Below are 26649 nucleotides of genomic sequence, written 5' to 3'. Positions count from 1 at the left end.
GTTACAAACTTGTGTCATTTCCTTCCTTGCCTGAAAGGGAGCTTCAAAATAATTCACACCTGTGCGAGGCATATTTTACTTCCAGTGATTACCTCCTCTCCTAAGACGATTCAGAGAGTCTAGCTGGCTACACACCAAAGAAGTACACTCAGCATGAGCTTTTTGGTAGCCAGTTTTTTCAAACATTAGGTGTTACAAGGCTTGAGGAACACCAGACGCGGTGAAGGCAGAGCCTCCAACAGGCCATGACCTCCATTCTCTCCTCAACTGGGGCTGAGAAGCACCAAAAATCTCATTTACTCAGAAGTGACGTAAACTTCACCTTAACTGCTGAAGTAGAATTATGAAAGACATGGTTCACATTCTCTTTACGTGTTAAATTCAGCAGGTCTTCGAGAGTCTCTTCACAGAATCACTGAGGTTGGAAAAGACGTCTAAGATCATCAAGTCCAACCGTCAACCCAACACCACCGTGACCACTAAACCATGTCCCCAAGACCCACATCTACATGTTTTTTGAACACCTCCAGGGATGGGGACTCCACCACTGCCCTGGGCAGCCTGTGCCAGGGCTTCACCAAGATCTACAGGTAAATGCTGCTGTGGTCTTCCAGTATCTTAAGGGGGTGTACAAGAAAGCTGGGGAGGGGCTTTTTAGGATGTTGGGTAGTGGTAGGGCTAGAGGGAATGGATTAAAGCTAGAGATGGATTGGTTCAGATTGGACATTAGGAAGAAGTTCTTCACCACGAGGGTGGTGAGACCCTGGCACAAGTTTCCCAGAGAAGGAAGACACATGCGTGCTAGAAGCAAAACAGCTCTTCCAGAGAGAAAGAAAAACATCAGTGCAAGGGGAGGGGAAGAGCCACATGAACGCAGCAGGAGAGGCACAAAGAGTGGAAAAAAATGAGGGACAAAAGAAATTATGTGTGAGCTATAAAGTACAGAGGGAGAGAAGAGACCGAACTGTGAAAGGGGGAAAAGCAAAGAGAGAGAAAGGAGAGAAAATCACATGTCAGGAGATAACGGTAATAGGAGAAAGGCTGGCAGGACAGTGTGAACATCAAGGGAGAAAGAGGGGCTAAGATGGCTCGAGGGAAATAAGTTATTTTTACTTAATAGGACAGGTCAATTTTAAGCAGTTCTCTGGCACCATTTGTGAACAAGAACATCCTCCATTTAAGAAGTGTTTCCTTTGACATCACGTCTCTGCTGCGATTTGTCTCGGCTTCCTTCCATAAGTGTCTCATGCCAGGAGCCCATTGTGCCAACCCCCCCCAGGACAAGGACCAACCTCACCGACCCCTGGACTCCCAGCAACATCCCAGTCCCTCCAGCGCTCTTCCAGGGCTTCAACATCATATTTCAACTGCATTTCTGCACCTAATAAGATTTATCTTTTTTTTTTGACCCGTACAAAATAGCTTTGAATACACTCAGGGTAATGTGTTCACCTGCCAAAATGCCGCTGGCCAGGCGTAACGCCGGCTGCGATGCTGTAAATGGAAACCAGCACCGCCGTTATTTTATCCATCGCACATGACCGCGCCTGTACGTGCTGACCCAGTTTATTGGGAATGTTCATTACTTTGACACAGATGGCTCCACCAGCAAATGCCCTCTGAAACTCATTAGTGTCGCAGGGCATCAAGGCTCAGAGGTAACGATCCCTCCACCTCTACGTAAGGTAGGAGCGCTCCCTTTCTTCTTCTAGGCCTCCAGCAACGATAACACCGCTTCGGCTTATTGGCTTGGAGGATGGGGAGAAGAGCCGGTGAATCTACCAGCCGTGCTCGGCACTGGCCAAGTGCACTAATGTGACGGACACGTGGCTCCTCCACCAGCTGCTCTACGCCGGGTACAAGCCATTAGTGCGGCAGAGCTGCCTTTCAGGTCCATTTGTTTAAGTGCTGTGACCACAAGCATCCAGAAACCCAACGAACAATAGTCGTTCGACGGGTTGTTCAGAACCGCGTGGCCAAGCCATTAAAAATCCGCTGTGAATAAATGATAAAACCTCTGGGGAAAACGGGGAAGGTGACCCTAACCAGAGGGAACATGGATTAGGCTTCTTCCTTCGAGCTGAACTAATCTCACCTTGGGCTACTGCACCTCTGAGCGGCACTCGTGTCCCTTGCTGAAAGGTAAAGGTCACTTAGGGCACGTATCTGCGGGGCAGGAGTTTTCAGCCCAGGCTGGGGTTGCAGGGAACACCTCTCATTTCGTGTCTCTGAGGTGAGGGACTGGCTCTGGACAAGCACGGTGGAGTCACCATCCCCAGTGACATGCAGACATGGCGCTTAGGGACCCTGTTTAGTGGTGGACTTGGCAGTGCGAGGTTAACTCTTGGACTTGGTGATCTTAAGGGTCTTTTCCAACCTCAATGATGCCATGATTCTAAGGTCAGGCTGCAGCTGAGATGCATCAGCCCAAGTTAACGTTTGGACTCGATGATCTCAAGGGTCTTTTCCAACCTGAATGATTCTCTAAGGCACACACTGCCTCGCAGCGTTTGGTGACAGAAAGGCAGCACTGCCAGGACACCCACGTGGTGACTTAGTGATGGTCACTCACCTCCCTGGCCAGAGGAAGCAAAGTCAAGAAGCATTTTACTGGATAAAAGATCAAACAGTAAAAAGACAGAAAAAGCAAGGCGCAACAAGGAAGAGGTGTGGACTGCTGCCTTTTTATGGGATCCGAGGTTTAAAAACTGTTCCTATTCACAACCTTTTTTTTTTTCCCTCCCAGTCTCACCTTCCAGTCATTCTGTGATATCAGCCAATATGTTTACAAGCACTCAACAGCAGTAGATGGGTTTACAGTTACACAAAGCTATGTCCTCAGCTCTACGTGGCCAACTCACCAGGGGAGCTGGTGCACATCTCTCATGGCGAAGGAGCCAAGTCTTGCCTGACTTGTTGGCACTGCAGAAGAACTGGCAGCCTGCTCGTTGTTGGAGGGCAGACTGGAAATAAATTCATTTTCCTGCAAACTTATTTCCATAATACATGCATATATATTAAAACAAAAGACTAACCAAGCAGTTTTGCCAGAAATGCTTATGTTTTATTTGCAAGTGTCAAGAGGGGTGTTGCAATGTGAGTCGTTTTATTCATGCCAGATCTGGCAAGAGAACGGCTCGTGTCCTCCTTCCCCGCAAGTCTCTCTACTCCGTGCTGTGGTGCAAACCCCTACCGAGACGGAGGGGACGGAGGAAAAGCTGCGGAGACACTTCCCTGACTGCACTGCCGAGAGCTGAGGTCTGACACACGTGGTGAGGGCACCCCGGCCGGTGGATGGTGCAGCAGCAGCCGCTGCCTGAGCTCCTCCGCAGAGGCTGGAGAAGCCCCTGAGTGAAAGGGAAAAATGGGGATTGGGCCAGCTCAGTTCCCAGCAAGAGGATTAACGTTACCTTTAAAATCAGGCAAGTGATTCACAGTCACCGCTCCTAAAAAGCTATTAACGTTCTCATGCAATTAATATTTTCCTCGCAAGGAAGTGGAAAGCAAGGCATTTACCTTTAGATGGCTCGAGTTTCCCGGCATGTTTATCCCTGTCTAAATAACATGATGCCAACCACAGCTTTGAACACGACCCTGGTGTGATGGCAAGACTTTGAGCTTTACCTTTTAAAAATATCCTCCTCTGACATAGCCAAAATTACGACCAGGAGCTGGAAAAGGACAGGCAGAGCAGATTGGGGTGATGCTCCTGGTCAGCTATTTCCTCCACTTATCTCTGAAGGCAGAACCACCCTGCTTCCACCTCTGAAATCTGAGTAAGGCAGGCTGTTTGGAAGAGAAATGACAAACTCAAGAGCACAATCTCAATTTTAAGCTCCTTGTTTTCTTTCAGGAGAAACTACTGCAAACCCTAAAAAGCATCTGACCCTCCCTACCACGACTGGTAGACTTGTATGGCAACGGACTCCTTTTGTGACCAAAGGGAGGGACTGAGATGGGAGAAATCTCAACAGCAGTCAACCAGGGTCTGGGAGGAAGGGAATTTTGCCCTGGTTTTGGTGTTTTTCTCCTCCTAGGTGAGGAGAACTTCTGGTAACTCCAAAGCCAGTCGGACGCAGTTTTCCCGGCACATTTTTCAATGACAAAAATCACACCTGACACCGTTTTTCTAAACTGCCTCATTTCTAAGGATTTTGTTTCTCCATTACCTAGAAATCACGGACTACTTCAAACTACTCCCTAAGAATACAACAAAATAACACTCTTCTCTAGCAAGGCAAAAGCGAATGGAGCTCCTCCTAAGCAGTCTGCAGTTACTTAATTCTAAAATTAATGATTTACTCATCTTTGACAATAAGAGCTAAAAGCAACCCTTGCCCCCAAGAATTTACTGCATGAAAACCAGGCAGAAAAGTACAAGCTTGAATAATCCAGAGGAGGGAAAGCAACTGTTCACCTTTCATTTCTGTCATCATGAACACGCAACGTCTGAGTTTTGGGGTAAATGACATTTTGAGAGGGAACGGAGTGGGTGAGAGGGGCGACGTGCTTCCCACTGGCATTCTGGAGCTTGCGCCAACCACTGCCGGAGCCTGTCAGAGTGTTACTAATCTGCTTTCCTATGACACTTTCTCCCCTACTTCGATTCCGACTCCAGCCTTTATGCAACTCTGAAAAACGCACTTGTCCAAGAAATACTTTTCCAACCAGACTAACTTATCAGTCAGTCTTTCCACCGCTTCCTTGTCTCTTTCTTCTTCAGCCAGCTCAACAAAATCTGTTTCCAGTAAGCCATTAGCATTTGATTTTATTCTTATTCCACAGCTACTGATACAGGAACATGCTGCCTTTCCCTCCCTTCCTCTTGCACTGAAGGACATGCCACTTTTTTTTCCTCCCCTTCTTTTTTTTTTAAGATTAGACTTTGGAGAGCCTTTAGCTCATCCATGTGAAGGGTTTTCCTAAGCTGTCCCTAAGCGCTGTTGGAGAATGTGGCATCAGACATTTAAATCAGGCAGCTAAATTATTTTAACCAACTATTTTTACTATTGTCTACCACGACATCCAGCGTATCTGCTCTGTTTTAACAGAGCCCAGCATCTTCAAAGCCTCTAATGAACAACAAATTCTCACGATCTCTCAAAGGCAAGTCAGATGTGTGTGATCGAGTTGCTGAATGAGGCGATCGCACACAGAACAAAGAGCTCAACGCTGTTATTTTAATGGATTTTCCATTCTGTTGCCAGGTCAGTAATCCTTTTTCTCTCAGTGTCACTCAGAGACTTCAAAACCCACAGCTGGGGTGGACTAGTCAGTGTTTGTTTTATCCAGGGGGACATACGGCATGGCTCTTTCTAAGCAAATCAATTTATCTGCTGCTGACAGCGAGTATTCATCAGCGGCGATGCTGAGCTGTACTACTCCGGAGGTTACTAAGAGTGCACTAGGCACACGACTTCCAGCTATCAATTTGACAAGCATCCTAAACCATTTTATTTGCCTTTATTTCCCTTCCTGAGGCTTGATAATCCATCAAACTTACTGTTTGCAGCGCTTCTGGAAAAGGCTCTGATGCAATCAAACCAGAATGGTTGATTATGAGAAAGAATCATCAGCAGGAGCACGGAGTTCAAGAATAAAAACAAACAACCCACACTGAAAACTCCTATACTTGCAGAAAATTTTCCCTTTGTGGTAGGAAATGAAGCTGTGGATCGGAATTTAAGCGCGTGCTTTATTTCATCGTTTCATGCAGGCACACGCTGCAGCACTACGTGGAAGACAACCACTCTTCCAAACTGAGAAAACCAAGTGACACCGCGGTACGAATTCCCTCTGCACCGGGTATCGGAGGACCACTAGCAGCACGGATCGCTTTGCTTTTAATAGGCAGGGAAACGGAGGCAGGCAGAGGAGAGGCTGGTCTCCAAGGATCCCGAGAAGGCCAATGGCAAAGCTGGGAAGAGACCCAAGGTCTCCGAATGCTGAATCAAGCCGTGCCGCTGCCGCTCTGACTCATCCCAGGAACTGTTTGCTAAACACTACGAAGCTCTTCAGAAGTTCCATGTGCTGTGTCAGCTATTTGCCGAGAAGAAACAGTTCCAAGTACTCTAAGGTCAACTCATCAGCCTTGGCACGGAGCTTTTCGTGAAGGCCTAATGTCTGGAAGCCGGTGACAGCTATTTCTGGAATCTGCCCGCATTTACAGTAGTCGAGATTTACTGGGAGATTAGCAAACATCCTCAGCGTCTGTAATCCCGCTGCTAGCACAAGAGCTAGTGCAGCTTTCCCAACTCGTTTGTTATGTTCTGACAGCAAAAGACAGGATTTGTTTTGCAAAAAGAACATTTTGGCGAGGGGATGAGCAGGGCTTTAAAATCCTTCCCTAGGAGTCTGCGCCAAGGTAAACCAACCTATTTTTACTTTATTTTTGGCTATAAAGACTGTTTCTCGCTCTTTTCTCCAGCGATCAGAGATGCAAAAAAGCTTCAGTGCCTGGTCTCTGCAGTGGATGCGACACGCGGTTCGGGAGAGTCATATCCCTCTCCAGGAGGAAACCAAAGCTAGAACTGAGTCCATCTACCAATTACGGATCCAGCAGGATCACTTAAGCACTCAGGGGAAGAAAGTCAAGACAGATGAGGTATTTTAAGGAGAGACAGCACACTTTACTGGCTTTTCTGCTAGCCTGTAACTAGTTAGATTGGCGAAGAATACGATGACTAACGTGTCCTGAACAAAACCAGACCTGGCCATTGCATTCCTTTCAAGAACTCCACGTGGAAGAGGAGAAGTCTTAATATTTATTTACACAGATATCGCATGCTCTCTGCCTTGCCATGTGGGTGTAGCAGAAATGCAGATAGGATGGGACAGTATGTGGCACAAACAAACATCCTGGTAAGAATACAGAACAAAGACTTTTTTGTCATTTTCCTCTCCGAAGCAGGAGTAGGCAACAGGGAAGCACGAACCGCTCGCACCCTCTCAAAAGGTGTAGGAGGAGCGAACTCCTCGGATTTCCAAGCAGCATCATGGCACCTTCCCACCACCACAGAAGTAGGGCTAAATCTCAGTAATACAATAAAATCCAAGCTGCAAATCTCACCTACAGTGAGTGATAGTGTCACACAGAATCCGCTCTTGCCGTAACAGCCAACAATGTGTGGATCGCTCCAAAGGCTACGATCTGTTCTGCAGCCTTTTCCAAAAAATGCCCGAGCTCACACAGCGCTAATGCTCGCGATCTGCACCTTTCCCCACCGTACCATACCTGCTCTTTTCACAACGAAACATCAGCTGAACACTTGGCAGTTTTGTGTTCGCTGTTGAAGAAAAATCACAATTATTCTGCTAACTACATCCTACCATTTGTAAGGATGAAGTATGACGGCTGGGAAAGATAAACTCTCAGAGCAGAAGGAGAGTGTTTTTGATGCCTTCAATGTTAATTTTGCAGAAATAAATAAATAAAATCTGTTCCAGAAGTTTTTTCTCTAGACTCTCCCAGTAAGCATTCAAACGCACGCGTTTTCCAGCACGCCAGCGACAAGAGACCTTTCACACAAAACCGTCACGTTCCCAAAGGGCCAAAAACCCACCCCAAGAGCACAGTGCCCGCACCTGTGAGGCGAGTCTCCGCATGGCCTCCTCCTGGCGCCGGCGCATCTCGGGGGTCCCCGGGCAGCTCCCGCTGGTGATGGAGGAGTGAGCGGACGGCGGCTGTGTCAGGGGCAGCTCCCGGTTTGCATCCGCATCTGTCGTGGGGAAAAAGGTTCGGAATTACCACGGGAAAAGCACGAAGGGTGCCGTTACGACAGACTAGGCAGGTGCTATTTCCTAGCAGGGCGTGCACGGCAGTTAAAATATTCTCCATAAATATTCTAGTTTGGATTTCAGGCAGGAAGAGGCTGCGACGTCATCCGGAGGCTCCCCAAGAAACTTCTTTGGGAAGCAGCACTTCTGAGGAGTACCACTAAGATAAAGCACTGAACTAGTCTTAATACATCTTCTCCACTGTAATTTCATCGACTTTAAAAATAATCACAACGGAGTGAACCGTGCATCCTGGAAGGTGCGCTCTGTCTGCAAGTTTGGTACGGGTCAGCTCAGTGCCCTCCTGCTCTGCTGTTCTGCCAACAGATCTTCCCTCGTTATGAACAACCGCCGGTTAATTCGATTCCGAGTCTTTCTTCAGTGGAGACAACCAATTTTTCTGAATTATGTGCCTATTTTATACCATAAATAAATGGAGAGCCACAGCTAACCTATCCATCTGAAGCCCATTAATGTAATCAGAGGGAGAGAAGCAGGAGTAGCACCAGGATCTGGAAGAGGCTTGCAAGCAAATAATGAATTATACTGTACTGGAACCATCTCTGTCAAGTTTAACTGCTTTCTACTGTGCTTTAGCTGTTTCTTTGGCCTGGCAAAGCAGAAATTGGCTTTGCAGGTGGACTGCAACAACTGTCCATTCACCTGGTTATCATTTCCAAACCACTGATTTTCACTCACAGGTCCTCACACGAAGTATTTCTGAGCGACACTAAGCCACGCAGTATTTGATGATGTCTAATTACCAATTTCTTCATTTCAGGAACACTTTAAAGGCAGCAGTTTTCAAGCGCAGTCTGTATTAGCAGAGGATTTTCCTGAATGGGTTGCTGCAATGCATCCTTGAGCTTGACTTGAAATCATAATGCAAACAATGACCCATTTAATGGCAAACAACAACGGAGGATGACTACTGCCTACACAATTAAGCCCTGAGTCGATTAGCAGTGATGCACACTCTTCATTTTGAGCACGCAACACCACCTTCACCTGCATTATTTTTCCAAGATGTGGAGTATGAGGCTGTACTCATGGCATTTCCTAACTCTGATGGCGTAACGGCTGTGGCACAGTCAGGTCACCCGACTAGCTTTTAATATTAAACACAGATTTTACTAAGCATGTAAAAGCACAGATTTTACTAAGCATTACTTTGGCGTGCGAAGAAAAATAATCAAAGGAACTTGCGGAATAATTATTATCTTCTGTAACTAGGCTAGGACTTGTGATCTCCTTAGGAAACAAAGTCGAATGGGTTGGTTGATTTGGAAAGTCTCCACCCCAGTAACTAATAGCGAGGGATTACTCAGCTTTCAACTTCACGCACAAACCAGAGCGTGAACTGAACAACGGCACGTTGGGTGTGACCGAGGATTCTCATCCTTTGGGCATGGAAGAGGCAGGGCACCTTCTCAAGTGAAACATCCACTTTTTCAGTCCAGAAACAGTTAAGTACAGTAGTGCCTTTAATCTCTGCAATCCCTCTAAGCAGACTGGGGAGACGTACAGCTGGTGCACTGCAGAGCTATGGTTAAAATACAGAAACAAGCCCTGCCTTTCACTATGCATTGTTCCTTTAGCTCTGACAAGTGACACTATTCAACCTGCCAGCATTCAGTGATATTTCAGATATTTCACCACGGCTAAGAGTACTGCAATCCAGTAAACAGATTTAACTACAGCTGCACTGAGATACAGTGACCTAGATCCTTACAGATACCTTTCGGTACCTAACCTGGTTATTTTTAGTCCTGTCTTATTCACTTACTGAGAGTTGAATAATGTTTAAACGTTGTCATCCTCACCTGCAAACACACCAGCAGGGAGTGATGTGAATGGGATGAGAGCAGAAGGGCTAGAGCAATCCTGGGTGCTGAGCCTACGAGGGTTTGTGACCCACTCTGAACATTTACACCATGACAGACGGAGATAAACCAACCATGTGGGAAGGAGAACGCACCGGCATGGATTTGCAATAATCACAGAATCACAGAATCATCCAGGTTGGAAAAGACCCTTGGGATCATCGTCTCCAACCATTAACCCTACTCGCAAGTTCACCCCTAGACCACATCAATCAAACACCACATCCAAGCGATGCTTAAACACATCCAGGGATGGCGACTCAACCCCCTCCCTGGGCAGCCACAACTCTTTCCGTGAAGAACTTCTTCCTAGTGTCTAGTCTAAACCTACCTTGTTTAAGCTTGAAGCCATTCCCTCTAGTTCGGTCACTAACTACCCGAGTAAAGAGACCAGCACCAGCCTCTCTACAATGTCCTTTCAGGTAGTTGTAGAGAGTGATGAGGTCTCCCCTCAGCCTCCTCTTCCTCAAACTAAACAGACCCAACTCCTTCAAACCGTCCTCATGCGATCCAGCCCCTTGAGCAGCTTCGTTGCCCTCCTCTGCACCAGCTCCAGTACCTCAATGTCTCTCTTGTACTGAGGTGCCCAGAACTGGACACAGCACTCGAGTTGAGGCCTCACCAGTGCTGTGTACAGGGGGACAATAACCTCCCTACTCCTGCTGGTCACACTCTTTTTAATACAGGCCAGGATGCCGTTGGCCTTTTTTGCCACCTGAGCACCCGGCTGGCTCATGTTCATTCGCTTGTCTATCAGAGCCCCCAGATCCCTCTCCTCAAGACAGCAAATAATAGTGACAATTAAACCTGGCAATTAAAAATGGCCTTCCCAATTAGAAAATCTGTGATGTTTCTGAGTCAGAGAAATAAGAGACAAACTATCCTGGCTCTTCAAAAACTAGATTTGGAATGGGAGCAGCAAAAATACTGCTGTCAGGTGCCTCCTTTGCTTGGCAACAGAACTGAAGCTGATCTCTTGGGCTTGCAGAGGAACGGCACCTTTTCAGCCAAACACCATTATAAAAGCTGATGGAAAAGGTCTCTGACTTTTTGACAACCCGCGTCCTGCCGCACTTACGTTTCGGAGAGGCATGCGGGCTGTCAGAAGCAATCTGTCTCATCCGTGTGCCGTGGCAGCTGAGCGCAACCAGCCTGGAGATGATGGCGGTTTTTCCAAAGCCGATGTTCCCAACGATGACGACGCCTCGGTTGACGCTGGCGTTGGAACTCTGCAGCTGCGCGTCGATCTCGTGGAACACCCAGTCCCGGCCGACAAAGACAGACTCGGTGGTGATGCTGGGCACCTCGAAGAGCAGCGGCTTCAGGGAGATGTCGGGAGGTCGATACGGTGCAAAGCGTACTAGGGAGAAGAAACGCGAGGAAAGAACATAAGCAGCAATGCTAACAGTAAAATGATAGTTTGGAAACGGCTGCTTAAACTCCCTTTCAAATCTATTCATCGCAAAAGGTGGAAAAAACCACAAGCTTGTTTACTACCCACGGGTTTGTTGTTAAAAGTATCGGGCTCATTCATAGCGTTTTCCACCGAAGGAGTTCAGAGAAATTTTACAGGAAGAAGTAGTTCAGAGCTTGGCCGTAGCTGGAGAAATGAAATTTCTTGCTTCAAGCCACCATAATTAAAGGTCCTGCCACAGGCAGAAGGGTACGCTTCCCCCAGCAGCCACCCGGGGACACAGCCTTGTGTGTCTGCCCGATGTATAGATATGTAATGCCTGGTCCATCCACAAACAACCTTAACACTTACAAGTTATAAATCCACCCAAGTCAAATTATTTCAACTCTTCTGCAGCATGTACATGAAACCAGACTGTTGATGGGATTTTCCCGTATTGCAGTGAAAACGTTTTCTCTTTTCCCAAGGCAAAGCAGTGCTGCAAGCAACGCAAAGTTAACCAGGAGCGCAAGAAATTCCCCCCCAGCAGATCACATCTGCCAGTGTAATGTCAACGCCCAAACCCATGGATACAGACTGTGGTACTTTTTCCCATTTTTTAAAATGCATTATGCTACAATCAACTGTACACCTAAACCCAAAGCATCCTTGCAACGTTTTCAGGATCACTTGGGGGTGGAGGGAGAGGGTTTTTGCCCTTCTTTCCATTCGGTACAAGCTCTCCGGGACACGCACACCTCAACTGAGGAACAACTCTGCCCAGAAAGAAGATCAATCACATGCTGCATTCGGCCTATGAGAGCTGTAACTGGGAGATGATATGCATAAATTCATTAAAAAAAAAAAAAAAGTGATGGAAGCACTTTGCACCAGCAGAAACAGTTGCTGGATCTTCCTACTTTACAAAAAAAAAAGTTTCTTACCTAAAATCTTTCAGAAGGTGGCCACAAAGAGAGCAGTGATTTTCATTCAGGGGGAGCTTTGTCTCACGGCACTTTTCATCTGCAAATTTTGATTTTTAGAGCATAAATCCTTCAAGACGGGGCTAAGTGACACGGGTGGAGGGAGCTACCTCCGTGGGACACATTTTCAGACCTGGACCTGGGATGGCAGCTCTGCACACACCCTCCAGCTGCAGTACATGTCTCATACTTGATGCTCAACACACGTTATACAAGCAGAGGTGATAAGCTGTGGAAAATTTGAGCTGTGGATCACAGAAGATGAATTCAATCTGTTTTGAGATCATACGGCCCGTCGCAAATGAAAACAACCATACAAAATCTAGAAGTCTCGATATTTTAAAAGAAATCCCGGGAGGCCACAGAAGAGCTCCCCAAGCAGGGCTGCAGAAGGATTTAAGTTAAAAAATCCAGGGGTTTGCTCTGTGTTATCTCTTGGCACAATCCACTCCCATCATTTACATGAGCTGCTTCCAGTGGAGACTGTTTGGTTTATTTGAAGTTTTAAAAGCTCTCAGATACCTAAAAAGCACAAACATCACTCAGCAACTGCTGACTCTGATTCCTCCACCCGCGGGCCCTCGGTGGGGGACGTGGGGGCGTGGTGACCCCCGCAGACCTCTTGGCCTGACTGCTCTCAGGGGTGCAGAGAATGCTGCTGCATCACACTTTGCACTAAACATGCTGAGAAGTTTATCGAATTGCGACAGAGGGACGATTTATCCCCATGAGAAGAGGTTACAGATGTGCTACCACCCATAAACACCAACACCAGAAACACCAACACGTGGGGTTTGAGCAGAGCAGTCCCAAGATCTGCGCTTCGGGCTGTGACCTGAGTCCCTCTGGAAGCTCCAAAGCACCCAGTGCTTGCTGCCCCCAGCTCCCCGCTCCGAACCAGCCCAGCAGCAGATGAGCTGGTCCCTCGACCCCAAGACTCTGTCACCCCGTCCCCACGTCCCAACTCCATCGCTGCACAGGACCTGCCCTGGGGACCGCTGAACCAGTGCCCACCCTGAAACCCCTCTCAGGTCTAACCAGGAGCTGATCTGTTAAACCAGAGTTGGGACTTAATGTTACATCAGATGTGCCTAAGGAAAACAGTTTGGATTTAAAAATGCTAGGTATTTCATATTTCTTGTGTGTTTTTTTTTTAAACTGATACAGAAAACGCAGCAGACAGGAGCTGTATTTTTACTCCCGCTTGAAAATGATGAATGTGCTTTAAATCTGTCCTCAGGGTGGAGATGGCTTTTGCATTGCATGAGCTCACAAGCAGCTCGTCTGACTCCCCTTGCCGGCTCTGTCACGCGAGCACAGCGGGATCTGCTGCTGCAGGAAGACGCTGGAGAAGCAAAATCACCGGTGGTGGGAGAGCAGGGATGCCCCACGGTCCCACCACAGCACCCAGCTGCGGCAGCACCAGCCTGGCCCTGGGTGCAAGCAGGGCTGACGGGCACAGAAGGCAGAGTGCCGGGGCATCAGCACAGGGACCTGGCCGTGGGGACCAGATGCAGCAGTCCTGCTGAGGCAGAGTACAGTTCCAGCAGCGCATCGTGATGAGGGAGACCTTTTTGTTTGTGTTATGGCACCAATACTGCATTAGAGAAAATTAAAACCACAAAAAATACAAACTCCATTTGGAAAACATCACACTAAGATTTGTGCATGATAAGGCACAGCTTTACTTGACTTGTACAGGCTATGTCATGTTCGTGAGTGAAGAGACACACTCGTCTGAAAGCCAGCAGCCTAACAGGTACCAAATGGTCTCAGGGGCTAATGGAGGGACAAGACTGATGAAATATAAAAGTTCCTGCTTTACATTTTTTTCAGAGAGCTCTGAGGCTGTGTGACGCCTACGTCTTCCACCACGACACCCCAACCAGACAAAGGATATCCTGAACATTAGTCTTTATCCAAGCGGACAAGAATCGACACATCGTGCTTGTCAGCTGAGACCAGCACATCCTGTCCTAGAACAGGCTTAACAAAAGAAGAGATACAAGAGAATCACGGAATGTTGGGGGTTGGAAGGGACCTCCAGAGCTCATCCAGTACCACCCTCTGCCAGAGCAGGGTCACCCAGGGCAGGTCCCACAGGAACGCGTCCAGGCGGGTTGGAAAGTCTCCAGAGCAGGAGACTCCACACCCTCTCTGGGCCGCCTGGGCCAGGGCTCCGGCACCCTCCCACCTGCAGCGCCTGGATCCTGCCCGTATGGTCAGAGGACATCCAAATCAGAAGCACTTTGACAGAGATCTGTTGGAGCGTGTTCAGAGGAGGCCTCGTAGGAGGCTACGAGGACAGGCTGCGGGAGCTGGGATTGTTCAGTCTGGAAAAGAGAAGACTTCGGGGGGACCTAAGAGCTGCCTTCCAGTACCTGAAGGGAACCTACAGGAAGGCTGGGGAGGGACTTTTTACAAGAGTGTCCACTGATAGGACAAGGGGAAATGGGTTTAAGTTGAAGGAGAATAGATTCAGATTGGACCTTAGGAAGAAATTCTTCAGTACAAGGGCGGCAAGACTTTGGAATAAATTGCCCAGAGAAGTTGTGGCTGCCCCCTCCCTGGAGGTGTTCAAGGCCAGGTTGGACGGAGCCTTGAGTAGCCTGATCTAGTTGAGAGGCGTCCCTGCCCATGACAGGGAGGCTGGATTAAAATGATCTCTAAGGTCCCTTCCAGCCTAGGCCATTCTAGGGTTCTGTGATTCTACGATTCATTACAATGAAATATTGAATAACACAGTATCCATCAGCATCTGCCGAGTCCTCTAAATAAGAACCCATCAATTAGCCAAATGTCTGAGTTTCTCCTTTACTCACTTTAGACTTCAAGTTATTTGAGGTGTCGTCTTAAACCCAGACATCCATCAGGATGAACCCAGTGTCGACTTCTCACAGTGCCTACAACAGCTAAAGCTACTTTCAACATTTTTAAGAAGCGCGTGAAAGTCCCAAAGGTGACAGTATTAAACACAAATCGTGAGGAAAAAAGTCCCAGAAAACTGTACAAGACACCTGAAGGAAAACACGCCGATGCCCCTATTGGTAAGCGGTACGTTGGTGGAGTTTGAGCCCAAACCTCACCCGAACGCTGTGATTCCTCACCAGCGTTGACATTTGCTTTTTGGGGAACAAAATAAATCCCGATGGCAAGAGCCAGGGTGCTTAATACCACGTAATTTGGTTGCCAGCTGGATCCTACCCCATCACAGCCATCATCTCGTACCCGGGTTCCAGCAACGCTGCCCGGCTTCAAATCCCACTCGCTGGAAACAAGGAAAAGCAAAAATCGCCTTCACCATCGCACCAGAAACCCACCACCGGTACGGATACTTGTCGTGCTCAGCCCTTGGGATGGCTCAGTCACCCTCCTGGTTAAAATAATTGACTTAATATAAAAATAGCAGATACAGTCTCCCGTTTAGTTTCTCTGCGCTGGGATTCTGAACGCCGGGAACGAAGCAGTGGGTGTAACGTGTCCCTGACACGGGGCCAGGAATCGCTTTGCTATTTCTGCCCAGTGCCAAGACTAGAGAGATTAGAAGTTAAACCCAAGTTTAGGATTTCCACTTGGAACAAAGCCCTGCTGATTATAACAGCCCAGATCGACATGATTTCACGGTAATATCTGGAACATGTAGTATTATTTGGGGAAAAAACCCACCCTCACATATTTGATGAAATGAAAATATTTCCAAATAGTGATGGTTTGGGTTTTTTCACATCCTCTTCTTCTCCATCTTGTTTTAAAAATAGCACAGCACCTCGACTAGGACCAGAAGCAAATTCCAAAAAAATTGAAACACTGCTGCTTTTCTCATGCAATCTTCAGAAAAAAAGAAGAAAAAAAGAACAAAGAGAAGAAAGAAAATGCGTAGCGCGACATGTTTTTTAAAAGTGTGTCTGGAAAACAATTTGATTCTGTTCCTACAATAAAGTTGAATGTTTTGGATGCAATCACTGCAAATTACGAAGCCCTGGCAGGCTGCTCCCTTCAAGCATATGGAAATTTTGTCTGTCAAACTCTGCTTTCTTCACTTACTGCCTGCTAATACATTTTCATAACCGCCACATCAGCCAATATGATTTCACTACAGACTGCGATCCAACACGATACAAACTGACTTTTTTCTTCCAGTCAAGGACTCAGGCATTTGGTAGAAATCCCAACCAGGCTGTCACAGGTCGTGGTTGTGAAAACCCAACCTGCCACCTTCCAGCTCCTGGATTTCATGACTGGAAGATGGTGGGCACTTGCTTAAAAAAAAACTCAGAGAAAGTTTAAGGTACCAGGGAGAACATACAAGTCTCACAGCACAGCTACAGCCAGAAAAAAATCCCAAATGAGCTTTGTCAACCTTTACTCATCTGTGCCGTGACAAAGGATGGGGATGAAACATTAACCCAGCGACTGGCTGTCACGGGGATGGCTTGAGGATGCAGCCAAAGATCACTCCATGCCATGTGCAGCATCTGGCACATCAGAAACCAGCCCCGAAAAGCAACCCAGAAGCGTTGCACCGATGGCACTTCACTGGTCGTGGAGCGGCACGGCACTGCCCACACCACTAAGGACATGGACCCTCATTACCAAGGATGCTGGAAATGAAGGAGACCAGTTTGCATCCTCATGGAGAGGTAGCACTCAAGAGAATCACAGAATGGTTGGAAGGGACCTCAAAACATCATCTAGTTCAACCCCCTGCCAGAGCAGGATCCCCCAGAGTAGTCACGCAGGAATGTGCCCAGGCAGGTTTCGGGAATCTCCAGCGAAGGAGACTCGACAACAAATTTGCTGTATTTTCAGGAGGATTTGGATGAAATGGCTGCAACCCACCCCAGGGAGCCCAAGAACCCTCCGAGCCCCCGCAGGCTCCTACCTCGCAGGTCCTGCTGCGCGCGGGCGCCGGCCACGCTCTGCCGCGGCATGCGGAGGGAGGTGCGCAGGGGAGTGTGCCTCTGCTCGTCCAGGTAAGCCAGGTCTTCGAGGTGGGCTGAGCTGGTGGCTGCCAGGAGAAAGCAAACGACAACATCACACCCGCCCTTCAGACCTAACACTCTGGGTACAGTATCTTCCCGTTTTTAAACAAAATACACCGAGTTGTAACTACACTGAGTCAACACGGCGAAGATGAACCAGGTCTAATTTCCCCTAGCAAGGAGGAAAGCGATTTGGTAATTTTTTCTCGTATTTGCTCTGGTTTGGTCTACTGTTGATATTCACAAAGAAAAGACGACACATGGAAAATGGAGACGCGGGGTCTCTTCTATCTGAACTAAGTTCTGCCAGCCACAAAACTCACTCAGCCGCGCGCGTGCAAAGCCTGAGAGACAGCTGACGTTTCCTACTACGTATGAGACAACTCAATAGTGCATTTAACACTGAAGCCCACAATCTCCCCTTCAATTATTTCAGAGCTACGTAGTTTGGGTACTAAGGTTTATCTGGTCATAAAGCCAGAACGTGTGGCAGAAAATTCAACTTCTGTTGACCAGCAAAAATACATGAAAAAAAATCACAAAAATGTTATCTGAATTGAAGAAGATAACTTTACTATTCCAGTGTTACTCGCTCATGGGAGAATTTAGTTTTTCTTCACAATGCTAGATTAAACAGGAATAATTTATTGGTCTCTGCTGAAGGTGCCATCACTATATGAATAAGTACGGCTGGAGCAGAAACCACAGCTGGAAACGTTATCTCTTTCTCTTGGAAACTGGCAGATAATATAGCACAAGGTATTTTTTTATTCCATTTTTTAGCTGAAGCACACGATGCTCCCAGCACGAGCTGAGCGCACGTCTCCAGACGACGGAGCCACTTCGCTTGATTTGACTGTCAGGCACCAAGATAAAACATTGACAGCCAGGATTGCCCTGCACTGGCTACCGTGTCTAGGATAAAGCTGAAAATTCACACCAGGAACAACCCTACTTGATCCTGGGAGAGTTCAGAAAGGAAGTACTCAGGCAAAGGAGACTCCCTTTTAAAAATAACTTAACAAAACAATAATCAAAGTCTGAATGCTTTTCCCTTACATTTATAAATGACCCTGCAGTAGTCTTTGAAAAAAAATGAAAGCAAAATCCCTCATATTGGACTTGCTGCTAAATAACACAGCTGTATACACATGGGAGTGTGTTTGCACCTCTCTCTCACTCTTACGTGTATCTATCAGCTGCTGAAGGACGACATTTCTGCCCTCAAACTTCACATTCAGTCCTGCTCCAGTCTCATTTTAATTCTATCAAGCACACACGGAGCCATCAAGGATGACCAGGAACATTAATCTTGCTGGTAAGTTAATTTCTTTATACAGGGCCATTCAACACAGCAACAAACGGATAAAAGCTCACTGTCTAACAACAGTTAAAACCAAAAAATTATTTCCTCGCCAACTACTCATCAACAAAAAACTAAGGCACAAAGATCTGCCTGTTCCGACGGCGGTTCAGTGGCACTAAGCGCTGCACCATGCAGGTTCTGAAGCAACAACCACCAAATATTTTTTTTTGAGTATCTACAATACATGTGCAGCCTCTCCTGGAAGAAAAATTGTTTCATTCCCGCAAAGAACGGCAACGCTGCCGGCGTTTTTTTATTTTTCTTTTATTTAGAGTCTGCATTTCAAGTTCCATCCGCGAAAAGAGAAGCCAGCTGCAAGCCCAGATGTTTTGCAGGGCTAGACTTTGTCTGTTGCCAGAGAAGAAATCCTGGCCAGGGCCAGTATTTATTGTTGGTCCTCTGAGAAGTGAGGAGTTATTCCTCAGCAGCCCAAAGCCTTCATCATCATCATCTTCTCCAGTCGCAACTGGGGACAATCGTACATGATGAAGCGCCACCAGCGGGAGCTGCCAAGGCCACTTCCCGTTTTGCCACGGGTTAGTTTTGCAACGGTCAGTACAGCCATCCTGCCATTTCTCAGGCTGATGAACTGTGATTTTCTCATTTATTGCTGAGGAATAATTAAAAAGATCAAAGGCCAGAGGAACTCGACGTAATTTTTTTTCCTGAGAATATGCTTCAGTACTTCAAAACTTATACAAGATCAATTTATCTTAGAAAATACAATATGAACCAGTTGAAAGCTTCCCTCCAATTCTGAACCTTATCCGATGTAATAAGGGGCAGCGACCGCAGATAAAACACGAGGGAGAAAGGAAGGACCTCCTCAAAAATAGTATTTGCGTACCGCAGATGCAATTCTCCCAAGGAAATGGCAAATACTGGAAGGAAATTCAGTTTCAAGAGACTATCTGACCAATAAATACAAACCAACCTGCTTTGGATTTGGGCTTTGGCAGCCCAGGTGGACTTTGCAGACTGGGGCTTCTGGGGAAAATGAGGAAATTGGGTGGAGGTGTCACTGCTCTCATCAGAATCAACAGCTTCAGCTTGCCATGGCCAAGGCATGGCTCAAACCGCGTCATGACAAGGTGTTCTCCACCTGCCTCAAATTCAGATCGTATTAATAAATACAATCTGTATTAATAAATACGCTTCAGATTTAACGACTTCATTTCTGGCTGGAATCCAGCCCGAGTTATCAAGAAATGGTCAAATATGATGAGGATAAAGCCAAGTTTTTTGGGTTTATCTGAAGCACCTTTGCCTTTCTCCTTGGAATAAATTCGTAGGCATCTAACCCAGAGCTCCAACACCGTTGCTTGACCTCGTACTTTTCTGACCATACCAGCTTTTCTGAACCAAACCCTGCCCTCACCTCCGACAACACTTTTCTAACGGATAAAGAATTTCCAGTTAATAACGAATAATATATTTGCTGCTATTTTATATTCTCCAAGAGGAGAAAGAGAGGAGCTGGTGTTATATAAGAGCATTTTAATTCTCTAGTAACATTTAAACAGACTTTATAAACCATGCAGGCAGTCTAAATAACATCAGATTTCATGCTTCGTTTCCCAGGTAGTGAAAACAAAATGAGATCTTTGTCGTGCACAGGAAACGCAAATTTTCCCAAGAAATTTGTGTTGGTTCCAAAATCCAGGTGCCCAACTCTAAGGCCAAGCATCTTCTGATGGTAAATATGAAAAACGCTTCAGCACCTAAAATAAATTTTGTGTTCACTTGCCTGGGATGGGGTAGGAAGGAAAAAATGCAGCTGAAGCTTTCCCTCCTTTCTGGGAACAATAAAACAGCAAAGCAAATGGGGCTGAACTGTAAAACTGAGTTTTAAAGAATTATTGGGAGACTTGGGATTATTTTTATAGCTTTTTTTTGTCTTGGATCATAACCTCTCACAACCGCAGCCCCTCTCTCGTTTCGGAGCAGACACCTTCTCTCCTGACAGGTAAAAAGAAGCAGTTCTGCACCACACTTCCTTTTTTTATTTTTTTTTAACTTTTGGTGTTTTGGAAAGAATTTTGCTAGTGACTCCTGAAACCGTCACCCAAACCACTGGAGAACAGGTAAACGCAACAAAAAATTGAGTCATAGTTGTTTCACGGTACTTTGCTGTTCCTACCAGTACCGTAAGCGTGGAGGATTTTCCTTTATTTTTTTAAAGCTTTGAGATTTGGGGTTTCAGCGAGAACTGGTGATTACTGGGTTATGTTTTCTGAACGTCACACAGCGAGACAAATTGCCCTGAAGGCTGGGAGAATGAAGCACCGTGTTCAGGAGAGGTAACACACACCTCCCAGCGCTCCCGACCGCCACTACATAGGAAGGAAATTTCCTTAATTAGAGCCGAGAAAATTTTTAATTTGCCTTTTTTGTGAGTTTCAACCCCCCGCACGCATTAAGTTAATGCGGTGTAATATAGCACTGGCTAAACAAAAGGAAAAAAAGGATTTAAGCTATAACGTGAACAGAAAATGTCATCAAATGGTTTAAAATACTACTTTAAAATCTTGAAATGCTAATAGGACTTTTTCTGACCTGTAACTAATGCTGGTTCTAATCTGATAATACTTTATATAGCCAGGGATGTGGTTCACCAAAACAGAGAGAATTTTCAAGTTAAGACTATCAGGACTAAAGTTGATTTTTACATGGATTTCCCCAATAACATAATCCTCACGTAAATGAAGCTGTCTCAGACCACCGAAGTCCGTACCGCTACAAGAATTTACTTCAATTTAGAGCCTCCAGAAGGGTTTAACAAGAGCATTTTAACCCCAAGGAAATGGAGCTGTGCTCAAGCAGCAAAGCTGGAGGTACCAGGACCTGTCAACGGCAGCGAGTGCTGGAACTTCCCACCAGCAAAATGTTGTTTTTCCCCCTATTTTCACATCCAACAGTTACGCTAAAGCTTTTCCGAAAATACATCCACGTAACTTTGCTAATATTAGAGGCTACTAAATGCACAACATTAAAAAAATCTTTGTTAAATAAAGGTGAATCTTCTCCAACTCCCAGAGGCTGTGAGACACCCACGTCCCTTGCATCTACCTGCAGCGGGACACGTCCCAGTTGCCAAGACAAAGGCGATACAAGCGCTTCATTCCAGGTAGTTTTACGCAATTTAGCTGATGAAAATCTAAATTTCTCAGGCTGTGCCACGGCAACAAGTGCTCCCTCCAAAGATAATGTCGAGGGGACCACGTCTCTTCTGGATTTGATAGGGACTTTGTAAGTAAAATGGTAGAAACAGTGTAACCTAGAAAACAGCAAAAAATCTTGAGAATGTAAAAAAAGTTGGAATTCCAGAGACGTTTAACTAAAAAAAAAATGCCGGAAGAATATTTCGCTCCACCAACCTGTGAGAAAATAAAAGCTAACTCGATAAGAAGATCTTCAAAAGATTCCTCGCAGAGATCAAAAATACCTGTTCTGCATCAAAAGTCAAAAAAGACAATAGGGAGCCCCGCTGGGCTCCCCTCTGCTTTTAGAGAGACAAGTCTGCAAACGGTGCACGAAACCCATTTCAGGAGCTAAATCCCATTTTTAGCTTTGAAAAACCTTGAAATTTGAAGGAGGCACAGGCTCCGTGCCTGAGCTGCCCTGCTGGCTTTAAAGCAGGGCTGGCTCTGAAGCGCGGTGGCACTAAATTAGTTATATTTAAATTAAATATAATTGAGAGCTCTTAATGTGGGATATTAAGAGAAAAAAATCAGCAGCTGTGGTCCCTGAATTTCCTGTTTCTTTTTCCCTCAGCATGATATTAGTGCGTAGAGCTCATGTGAACATTTTGCTTATTTTTCTTCCAATTTATAAGTAGCTGTGAGTGAAGGGACGCACCACACAGCAGTGATGGCAGGTTGTGAGCCTGTTATGAAAAAGAACAGTGTTGTGCCATTTTAGAAGATACTCAAGGGTAACCTTAAAGAAAAAAAAGTAAAAAAAAAAAAAAAGGAAAAAGGGAAGGGGAAGGAAGCCATAAGGTCTAAGTGCTGCTACGCTTTGGTTCTCGAGACTGTTTGTACATAAATTCAATGCATCTGGTGGGCAAAAAAAAGACAATAGAAAGAAAAGGAAAAAAAAGACAAAAAAAAGAAAAAAAGAAGAAAAAAGAAGAAAAAAAGGCAAAAGGCCAAACTATTTTGTTTATCAAGGCTTCATGATTAGCTTAAAATATGGAATACCGCTAGAAGGGAGGCAGCTTTCTACTCCAGTCCCAGACTCCCCATTATTGAACTCAAAATCAATATAGACAATTTTCAGTCGGCTTCGTCTACTCATCTGGTTCATCTGATGGCTGCCTGTCCCGGTCTGAGCTAAACCAGAGCCAGCCCTGCCCAGCTGATCCTGCGCAAGGGACGTGGAGCTGAGCGACAGCCCAGGATTAACCCTTGGGGCAATGGCACATTCTGCAGATGGGCTTAAGTCAACCATGAAACTACATCTGGTTCTCCTCTCCCATCATTGAAGTACACAGATAATGAGGTTAACCAGTTAGGGGGGGGAAAAATAAATATATAAATCTATTACCTAGAAAACATGATTTCCTGGTGCCATAAACTTATGGGAGATAATGTGTGATCATTCGATGAGAAAAGGACCATGGTTACAGCCGCACCGATTTCTTCTGGGACACGAGCAGTGTGAGCTGACACTTAAAAGCAGCAAAAAAAAATCCACCCAAAACCATCCTGAGGGAAAAGGTATTCCCAGACCTTGCCGGATGGTTTTCTCTTCAAACAGTCTTTACCTCTAAGCGCATCAAGCAAGACGACAACCTCCAAAGTCAATAAAACCAACACACATGTGCATTTTCATTTACAGTGCCTGGCCCATCCTGTTCGCTTTTGAAGGTGGTTTATGGGGCGTCATTCGTAAGAAATGAACCTCAAGTAACAAGGCTAGGCAAGTGGAATTTCCCACTTTTTTCCCTGTCCCCTCTCTCCACCCTGAAATCCTCAGCTTTTAGTCTTTCAGACCATGCACGGCGGTGAAGCTCCGTGCTTTGGGTGCCTGTATTTTAGCATCTATAAAAAACTCATTTCTACATCGCTTTGCGGCTTGTGACTATCCAAAGTGGGATTAAAAAGGAAACCTAATCTAGTTATGCAACACAGCCTGGGCTGCCAAGAGATGCTGTTTTAACAGACAATACCCCGGGCTCAGCTCGTGGTAGATCCCTGCAGGGACTCTGCACCAACACCACATTTCTAGACACACAGACCACCTCAACAGAATGTTGAACCCCAGAGAAGTTACCCAGCAAGAAGGAAAAAGAATAAATGGGGTGGCAAAGCAAAGGAGAATAACTCTAGGCAAGCAGCTTTTCAGTAAAGCTTTAATATTTTTAATCCTGTCTCTTGTTTCTGTCCCGCTGTTACCAACTTCAGGGGGAGACTGACCCGGCTGTTACAAGACATCAATATGTCACAGCGTCACTTAGGAATCTTTTCAAACCGCAGACGTGAAATTAAACGAAGAAAAATGTTGGTGTTATGCCAAAACAAGAAAAAAATAAATAAATCAGTCATTGGGAAATCTCAGATGCTGTGAAAGCCAAACCAGCGCGTGCACACGTGTGTGCTGAGATGTCCAGAGCAAAGTCCACCAAGAGAGACAGGATCCAGAAATTCTCTTAACTCAAGTTCTTAAGATCTTCAGATAAGATCAAACACTTGATTTTACTTGCCATGAATCCTTTAAAATAGCAGCAATGGCTACGATGTCTTGGAATTCTGTGGTACTTTAAACCCAAGATTATTTGCACTGTCATGACAGCAAAGAATCCTTTTTTAAAACCATTTTTAATCATATTCTCCGTTAATCTTGCAGTTGTACTATTTGGTAAAAAAGGGACCACAGACTGATGAAACAACCATTAAGCATCATCAGAACCAGCTTTCCCCACAGGAATTTTCCACTTAGAAACAATGAGTCAAATGAAAAGATAATTTTTGTCACGCTTAATGATGACGACTGCAGAAAGGCGATTTCGGATAACAGGAACGTGAAAAGGCAGCGACATGCAGGCACTGGGTCTCGCTTTGACCTAAAGCCAAAAAACCCCACATTTTTTCCTTACCTGCTACTGAATTTGGCCGTGGCATAAGGTAAAGAGGAATAGACTGCACCGACTGGGACAGGACTGTCTCCAGGTTCCTCTCGGGGATTTTGTTGAGGCTGTAGGTGGAAGCCGTCATGTTCTCGTCCACGCGGTACAAGCACGAGTCCATGCTGGATTTCTGGGACTGCCAAGGTTTCAGGTTTCCTCCAGATCCAAGCTCTTTACTGCTTTCCCCTCCGTATTTCGTGCGTTCCACATTTTCCGAGTAGCTTGTCAAAGTAGCTTGAAGGAAGAAATTATAAACAAAATGAGTAACAAAGGAAGGATGGCTCGCACACACGCTGCTCCACGCCGGGTTGTGCAACGTGAGAGCCAAAACTGATGTTCATCATATTTTCCACATTCACATAAGTCAGAGATTATGGAATTTAGTTTAATGATACTGCTTCTGCTTACTACTTCTCAAAGAACATTTAGGCTATAATGTTCTGGCTCACACTGTTAAAAGCCATTCGTAATTACAAACAGTATTAAAAATTATGCGCGGCATTGTGTTCGAATGCACAATTCCAGAAAGAGCAAGAAACTATTAAGGAAAAAGCATTATCAGCGCCGGTCATAGCTTCTAATTTGCATTGCAGTTACCACCTTTCCGGGGAACATTTGCAGAAGTTTCTACCCCTTGCAATGTCTGACACCAAAAAGCCGTAGGCACAGAAAGCCCCCACCCGAGTCGCAGGAAGAACCCGCTCTCACAGATTAGAAACCGAACCCGGTATTTCATGTGATTGACAGCAGGCTTTAGTGAGGCTTGAACTGTAATCCATGCCTTTTCCCTTATATTATTTCATTTTGCTGTTGCTACGTTGACTTTCACGCTGGGAAATGACCCGACCCACGCCACTGACACCTCCTCGCGCTGGTGTTTTCTCCCTTGGATTCCGAGGCAGATCTCTCCTGGTAGAAACCCACTTTGGGCTCCTGACTTTGTCTCTAGTCTCCCACACACTCGTTCAAGGTCAGAATTGGGCGCCTCAGTCATCGAGAAGGTCCCAGCACCCACAGCAGCTTATCCGAGTGTGTCGAGCTCGCCTGCTCCCCAAACGGCAGTGGGGAAAGACGGAAGAAAAAGCAATCCCAGCCCAGACCTCTCATCGCCCCAACCACAGACATCTCCACTGCTATTCAAAACCCTGAAATTCAACTCAACCCTGAATATCTGGAAGCCCCGGACATGCGCTGTGCTGTAGACGTATTTGCTAAACCCACGGAAATCCATCGTTCTAACTTAGCTGCGGTAAATGCCTTTCCCAGCCCAAATTCTCCGTTCGTTCCTGTGCCACCCGCTCCTGGGCACACCGGTGGATCTGCTTCGCGTCCTCAACACAGCTCCCTCCATAAGGTCTCCTGGGGCAACCTTCTCGTCTGCACAAAAGCCCATTCCGGAGCCGAGGGAGATTCTGGAGCCGAGGGAGATGCCACCTCGTTATCAAAGGGCATCACATTAATTTTTATAGTGATCAATACAAACAGTAAATTCTTCCCGAGATTCACATGCTTGTAGGCTAAAGCCTTTCTTTCTGTGGCAGTTTGCAGTTTAACTGCAAACAGGTAAAGGTTATTTTGTTTGGTTTTCTAAGTGCATCCAGAAGCAGAGAACGACATCTCCTTTCACCACCCAGCATTAGGCATTCGATTTAAATTCTCAGAAATACTCACGGAGATCTGACAAAATACCAAACTGATGATCCTCTCCTTTCTGCTGGACTCAAGCCCCAGTGCAAAACCATGAACTTCAACAACCAAGGACTAATCTGGCTTAATTATACATTAGCATAGGGATCAGAATTATTGCTTACATCTAAAGTCACCAAAACTCCATAAAAAACCCAACACACAACAACACAAGACCTGTAATTTTTATCCATCCCTGTTCTTCATCCATCCCAACAAACTCCATGCAGCTTCAATCTTCACCCCTACAGATTTACTTCTTGTTTATTTTTTAATTTAGTCTTCTTTATTTATTTCTTCTCTATTTCTTCTTTACTTATTTATTGGGTTTCTTGCCTACGCAACAGGATCAATACCTTTATACTTCATCAAGAGTTCCAAAATTTAATTGTTTGGAACATACACTGAAAGTTAAAACCAACACGTGCAACCACTAAGAACCGGTATTTG

The 26649-nt window shown here is 45.9% G+C and overlaps 1 protein-coding gene across 1 annotated transcript in view; it reads right to left on the bottom strand.

The window, feature by feature from the left end:
• LOC104270594 (protein TANC2) overlaps positions 1–24747 on the bottom strand; it is a gene marked incomplete at both ends in the record, with an annotated part of 52098 nt that extends 27351 nt beyond the window's left edge. Inside the window, 4 exons of the mRNA XM_009865001.1 lie at positions 7585–7718; positions 10738–11019; positions 16918–17043; positions 24484–24747. Of these exons, the coding sequence (XP_009863303.1) occupies positions 7585–7718; positions 10738–11019; positions 16918–17043; positions 24484–24747 (806 nt within the window). The remainder of the gene's footprint in view (positions 1–7584; positions 7719–10737; positions 11020–16917; positions 17044–24483) is intronic.
• Between the last annotated feature and the right edge of the window lie 1902 nt (positions 24748–26649).

Source organism: Apaloderma vittatum, unplaced genomic scaffold (genome assembly GCF_000703405.1).
Source record: "Apaloderma vittatum isolate BGI_N311 unplaced genomic scaffold, ASM70340v1 scaffold14482, whole genome shotgun sequence".
Classification (NCBI taxonomy): Eukaryota; Metazoa; Chordata; class Aves; order Trogoniformes; family Trogonidae; genus Apaloderma; species Apaloderma vittatum.
Note: the sequence above shows the minus strand (reverse complement) of the source record. Positions and strands in the feature narration are given on the sequence as shown.